This window comes from Aquila chrysaetos, chromosome 1 (assembly GCF_900496995.4).
Source record: "Aquila chrysaetos chrysaetos chromosome 1, bAquChr1.4, whole genome shotgun sequence".
NCBI classification, from domain to species: domain Eukaryota; kingdom Metazoa; phylum Chordata; class Aves; order Accipitriformes; family Accipitridae; genus Aquila; species Aquila chrysaetos.
The window spans coordinates 48,271,315-48,278,202 of NC_044004.1; the positions used below are offsets into that span (position 1 = coordinate 48,271,315).

Genomic DNA, 6,888 nt, shown 5'->3' on the forward strand with positions numbered 1-6,888 from the left:
ATGCACCTGTTTAAATATGTCCACCACAAAAACAGACCAGCAAAGACAGAGCTTCATATGCCTTGGATTTTTTTTTTTTTTTTTAATGTGAGTAATCTCTCTGTTTTGTTTTGGACAGATACATAGACAGTAATTCCACGCACACTACTTACTATCATGTTCACACACTACCATATCATCCAGCAGTACAAATTTGGCCTTGATCAGACATGAGCACACAACTGCATGTATGTGAGAATGGTCAGGCCTGACAATTTTTAGTTTATGTTAGCTAGTGTTTATGTTGGCTGCAAAGGAATTGAAGATATCTAATGCCAAAGGAATCTTGAGAACCATCTTTTCAAGCCATTGCAACTGTGGCCACACAATCTAAAATAGTCCTCTGGATGTAACAATGACAAAAATAAGGGATTTGAGAGAGGTTTCCTCTTAAGCAGGCAAGGGACAAATCAAAAGTGTCTTCTCAGCAAAAATGTGGTTAACAGCTCTAAGTAACAATTTACTTACTAATAACTCTTTGCAGAGCTAGTGAAGTGCTGATCAAATAAGCATGTCTCTATGTATTCCAGGTCATAAGTCTCCCCTTCCAAGGACCGAAGGAGTAAACTATAATGAGAAGTGTACATGCAGCTTACAAATGCCAGTAAGCAAAAAAAATTATTATGCTGAATCATCTTCACTTTCCACTAAGAAAAATCTGCTACTGCAGGACCCTCCCAAGTGGCTCTCACTTCTCCTCTCCCATCCAGCTTTGCTAAATCCCTCTAATTCTTCTAGGGCTTCATCACAAAAAAATTGTCCACAAGCCCAAATTCTCAATTCTATGAGTGGTAGCCAGAGAAAAACTAAGGAGAAACAAATTTTTGAGACATTGCGGTTGTGAAAATGAATAAAGGCTCCATAAATCACGACTACCTTTCATTGCTCATATGCCAGCTTTCTTCATCTTATTTGGAATTCAACCTATTTGGGATCAACAATGTTGGTTCAGAAATACATGGGTTTGAATTGGTTTGGGTTTTAAGCATTTTAATTCTAGATCTTTAGCAAAACCAAGCCATATTTCCATTGAGCTGACAAAATTGATATTCAGTAAAATTTCAGAGTATATACTGTAATTTTTCCATGACCGTAGTCCCTATTTGTAAAGGTTGCCTGATGTGTAAAAAAAAAGTCTGTTGTTTAGTTGTGGTCTGTCATAAAAGTGAATGAAAAAAACATGGAGTCTAACTTTCCCAAGAATTCTACACTGGGACATTTAAAAACAAAATCAGTATGTATCTTTTTCAGATAGATCATGGTTTCACAAGAATGTTGGAAAATTAATTAAATAGCAGAAATGGAGACTTGAAATCATCAATCTGACTCAGTTAACAGTAAGTGATGGCAATAAAAACACCACTCTCATAAGAGCATCAAATTCAACTACTTGGTCTCCCAAATTCTATATTTAAGAACTTCATTCAATGTCATTTTTGACCAAAGAAGCTACAGAAGACAAGAGTTTTCATGCTTTCTTTCAATTCAGTATTTAACTCTTCTGAATGTGCTTTTTTGAAGAATGACCTGTTTTCATTACTTCAGTTTATTCAGTTCTATGTTTTCTTTCCACTTCTATCAATATTAAGTAAAAATTCACCCACTGGCACTTGAGAATCACTCAGCAATCACAACCCACCACTCTGCAATGCTGATTCACAACTTCTGCAGTGACTTCAGGGAGAACAAAATAGCAGTATGTGATCAGTTCAACATTAAAAAAGAAAAAAAAAAAAGCTTAGATGCCAAATTTTGTACTGAACTACCCAGAGGCCTTTCTGCTTCACAGAAATGCTTAAGCTGTTCCAAATTCAACCACACTAACAGTGCAAAGTTCCTCTCATTTTTTTTAAACAGCCAAAGACTGTTGACTTCAACAATTACTCCTCCAACTCAATCATCAGCAAGTCAGCTGATTCAACCCAGCATGCCACAACACTGGTCTGTATCTTCCCACTGTTTCCTAAATGATTAAGAGTTCTAATAAAGCCACTGCAAGAAGTCTGTATTTGCTTACATAAGGTAAAACATCTAACCTCTTCCACAATGTCTCTGTAAGTGCACCACAGGAACTTGAAGTACCTAAACCAACAAACATTTAGTGGCTATCGGTTGACCCTGTGCCATCCCCTAAACCAGCACCACTACAATCTGTTCCAGTTAGATATATAGGGGTTTGTCTGCTGGTTTCTAAACTCTAGGATACACTACTTTCTAAGATAAATCCTGCTGAATAAATACTTTGTTGCAAACACCTTTTGCATAAGGAGCTATGGCAACTGTTGCATATATGCTGGTTCTTTGTTGCAGATCATGTACCATTCTTCTGTTTGGGTGGTGGTATGGTACAGTTTCCTTCCAGAAAGCCATCTTCTCTGTGAGTTAATAGCAGAGCCTCGCTGTTGGGCTGCTACATGACAGAAATGTTTCTCAGCTGAAACAGAAACAGGATGTAGCAGCTTCCTGAATTTTCACAGCTGACCTTAGCAAAGTATTCTGTATCTTTCCATTAAATTTGTCCAAAACGTTAAATGAGTAATACTCCTCATAGGCTTTAGTTATCTTCAGTATTCTATAAGATGTGTGTAAAATCTTAAGAGATAGGACGCATCAGGAACTATGACCCAGTTCTGGCAGTCTGCAGCATGATCTTGTACTAGAAGATGAGACTTTGTATCTTCTCAGATGGATTAATCTTAAACACAAATTCTGTTCAGTGGGTAATCTGGACAAAAGTGGACCATAATACTCAAAGGCATCTTGGTAAGGGATGGCATGCCAGGAAAGTGTAAAAGTTCCTTCTTATATTTTATACATATTTTACTATAATTTTCATAGAAAATGATGTATCACTATTTTTTTTATTGTCTCTTAACTTACATGTGTCGTATAAAACCAGTATCAAACCATAAGAATCTGAACTAGATCAGTGTGTTTAGATAAGGTATGTAAGAAAAATAAACTTTTATAGCTTACTTAACTTACAACACAAAACTGTGTGGCATTCACTGAAGATTCATCTATGCAATCTATAGAACTGGATTTGCAAAGAGTGTTATAGACTGTCAGGGATCATTGGAACAGTGAATGTCTGCTGAACCAGAACTGTGGGCCCTCCGCCTTTGGTGATTTTAAAGACTCAGCTAGACAAAAGTCACAGCTGAGCCCTGATCTAGTGCCGGTAACAGTCCTGGCTGGAACAGAGACTGGCCTAGGTGACTTCCAGAGGTCCCTTCAAACCAACATTTCTATAATTCTCTGATTTCGTGGTACTGTATAAATAGATTACGACATACTTAATGAATGGATTAATGAAAAAAAGTGTCATGGTCACAAAAATCTCACAGTCAAGAGCAGGCCTTTAACTCCAAAAATTGTATTAGGACAATGGCAAGACAGGTATGTTGGCATATTAAAATTGGCCCAAAATAAATGGGAGAGAGGAGTGCAGAAGGTGTCCAGTTGAAAGAAGACCACTTTCTCCAAGTTGGATAATCTACTCCTCCCTTAAACCCTACAATATCAAAAGATATTAAACCCTTTCTTCTAACTACATAGTTACCTGAAGCCTTACAAAGTAAGTTCACAGCTCTGTAGGCGCTTACGTCTTTTTAAAAATATTTCTTGTAGTTTTACCCAAGTATCAATACTACCATACTTATGGTAAATAGAATTTTGTTTGCACTACCCATTTCAAACTTTTTGTACAATCTCACAATTTATCAAAAGTTTAAAGTGAAGACAGTCATCTCCTTGGAAAAATGCTATACTGCCAGACAAACAAGGGTTGGACACAAGAAATCAGGTTCAAGAAAAGAAAGCAAAAAACCATTCTTATACATACATTCTTATATGTATTTTTCTATAGCAGTGACTTCTTTTAATTTCAAGCTGAGCACATTACCAGAATCTCACACTAGTTTTAGATAGAGTTTACTAGCTAAAAACTGTATTTCAGTTCCTTCAGGAGCGCAAAGAGATGTAACTGTTGCATGGTTCATCTGCTGGTCTGACTCAAGGAAGGGCTTCCGTGGTTTCTGGGACGTTTTGCCCGCACATTATTTCTGCCATATACTTTGTGTTATCGAGGGAACCGCAGGGATCAATGCCACCACTGCGGCTCCCGGAGATCGGTAAAGATGGAACAAGACGGGTCTCTGCGGCGTTAAGAAAGGCCCCGAGCGGGACGAAAGGCGGCAAGAACCGGGCTGGTCTCGTCACGGCCGGGGACCGCTGCCAGACAACAGACGTTTATACAGACCTGCCGGTAAGGGAGAGCGGCGCGGGGCGGCAAACGGGCCGCGGCCGCCCTGCCAGGGACCCCCGCGGGCGGGCGGCCCCGGCCCAGCCCGCCCCCGCCACGGGGCGGGGGGACACGCACGGGGACGCGCGCACACCCACACGCACACGCACGCACTTACTTGATGTCCTCCCAGACGGCGGGGCCGTAGTTGCGGATGACGAGCAGCTCCAGGGCGTGATTGACGAAGCCGTACTGCGGGGCAGGGCGAGGCGGCGGCACGGTCAGGCACCGGGCGGGGGAGCCCCTTCCGCCGCCCCGCAGCATCCCGGCCCACCCCACCCAGCCCAGCCCTCCCACCCCACCCCGGTGCCGGTCAGCCCGGCGGGAAGCAATCTCTCCGAAACAGCCCACCGCCCCCCATCTGCCCCCAAAACAAAGCGCCGGGGCCCGGCTCCCCTCACGGTTCCCGCTTCCCAAGCGCATTCAGCCTCTTCCCTCCCACCACGGGCCCCGGACCCGAGCCCGGCCAGACCGGACCGGACCGGACCAGACGTCCTCCCTCAGCCCCGGTCTCCCGGGTCGGGAAAGTGGCCGGGCGGAGCTCACCATGGTGCCGCCGTCACCCCGCCGCCGCCGCCGCCGCTGCCGCCGCGGAGCAGAAGATCGGACCCGATCGCCTCACCGCCTCCCCCAGCCGCCACCGCCCCAAGTGGCATCCGCCGACAGCCAATGGCGAGCGCGGCCGCTGCTCTAGTATCCAATGGCGGGCGCGGCCGCCGTGCTGTCCTCCAATCAGAGGCGGAGGCGGGACTGCGGGTGGCTGCGGGATGCGGCGGCGCGGCGCGGCGCGGCGCGGCGCGGCGGGGGCTGGGCGCGTGGAAGTGGGAGCGGCGGGCGCGAGGGCCGCGGCCAGCCGCCTGCCCGGAGTCAGCCGCCGTCGGCGGAGCTGCCTGAGGCGGGCGCCGGTGCCTTCGCCCGGCGGGGAGCTGGAGGGCGCGGGCTGGGCCGGCTGCCCCGGTCCCTGGGTGGGTTCCCTATGCGCACTGCCAGGTCTGCGGCTCGCCCCGCTCCCCCTCAGGTGCTGGGGCGGCGGTCGGCGGGATAACAGTGTTTGCTGTCGCCCCAGGCCGGCGTGTGTGGGCGAGGGAAGGAGGGACAGGCCTAGGAGATAGGATGCGTCCCTCTAGGGTTTTTTCCCGCCGATGCTCGCCTCAGCGGGGAACCCCTTCGAACCTCTGTCTTACAGTTTCCTACGCATCCAAAAGGATTTTCCAAAAGCTTTTCTCCAGCTGGAGTCGTTGGGACTCGCCTGACACCGAGTCAGAAGATTTAATCAGAGTGCCTGGCAGGTTCCTAGGGATTAGGTAGGTACGTGTAGAGCAACGTGCGCTCTGGTGTCAGTGCCCTTTGCAGTGGTTGCCGTTGCAGGAGCAGAAATGCTTCCTCCCTCAGTTGTTTCATATCCCAATACAACCATTTAGCTTTTAGGAAGATAAATGCCCCCTAAAAAGTGAAGAATCTGAGGGGCAAAATGACCTCAGACATTTCTGTTTCTGTGCATTCGTTTTTCAAAGGCTAGTGAAGTTAAATGCATAATAATGAGCGTTTTCAGTAATCATCTTTTTTTGTGTTGTTGAGCCCTTGCCAGTAGCTAATGTGAATAAACACTGTGTTGTATCGGTAGCCTGCTGCATACGGATTCTTAAAGGGTCCTCCAAGTAAGGTATGACCTTCATAACAGGAGTTGTTGAGCAGAGGATTGCTGACAACATGCCGAGGACAGTTCAGAAATAACATGCTGTCCTTCATATGTTATCATAAACATGGAACAAAAAAGAGTGCAGAACTTGAAAAACCCCTTCAGTTTAAAGCCCTTTGCACCATCTAAAGACCTGGCCTCAGCATATGAAATAAAAATCCTAAGGAGACTGCTGATTTTATTTGCTTGCTTAAAAAGAGTCAAAACATATTCAAGAGAGAATGAGATTATCTAGAAGGATTATAGGGTGAATACTTGATGGACTAATACTGTAGTTGCTCTTGGGCAGAGACCTTGCTACATGAAGTCAGCAGAGCCATAGATGCTAATCGATCCAGATGGATTCTAGATGTAAGTGAAATTGCAAAAGTTCAAACCTTAGTAAGATAGTGCAAAATAAGTTTCAAATTTGAACTGTTCACATACTTTATGAAAAAAAAATCTAAAAACCCAAAGATGGAGTATGTGTGTTCCATGTAAGTAAGTTAACAAATGACAGCATTTAAAATCTTTTGAAATCTCATCTGTTGCTTGGTGAACTTTTGAATCTGTGTTAAGATCTGTTAAAATTGCTAGTAAGTGAGGAGGCAAATTACGGATAGCCATTAGAAATTTGGCAAACGTCATCTCAGTAGGCATTCCAAGAACAGTTGAGGGAAACCCTGCTTTTAGGTCAATTCTACTTAGTTTAACACATTCCAAATCTACTGGGAAAACCAATTCTAGATTTTTTAAAGGATGACCAAGAAAAAAAGTTTCAATATAACCAGTTAAAACTGTACAAATGATATGCTAATTTTGAAGGGAGGAAAGAAAATTTTTAGAAAAAATAACCAAACTACTGGTT

The 6,888-nt window shown here is 44.6% G+C and overlaps 1 protein-coding gene across 3 annotated transcripts in view; it reads right to left on the bottom strand.

Annotated features, from left to right (window-relative positions):
• The window catches only part of GUCY1B1 (guanylate cyclase 1 soluble subunit beta 1), a 59,871-nt gene extending 54,868 nt beyond the window's left edge, over nt 1-5,003 (bottom strand). For 2 of the 3 annotated variants that reach the window (XM_030017117.2, XM_030017127.1), the window contains exons 1-2: nt 4,889-5,003; nt 4,461-4,534 (exon numbers count right to left, since the gene is read on the bottom strand). In XM_030017117.2, coding sequence (XP_029872977.1) covers nt 4,461-4,534; nt 4,889-4,891 — 77 coding nt within the window. In that variant the 5' untranslated portion in view covers nt 4,892-5,003. The remainder of the gene's footprint in view (nt 1-4,460; nt 4,535-4,888) is intronic. The other variant, XM_030017135.2, reaches the window with a different exon arrangement.
• Between the last annotated feature and the right edge of the window lie 1,885 nt (nt 5,004-6,888).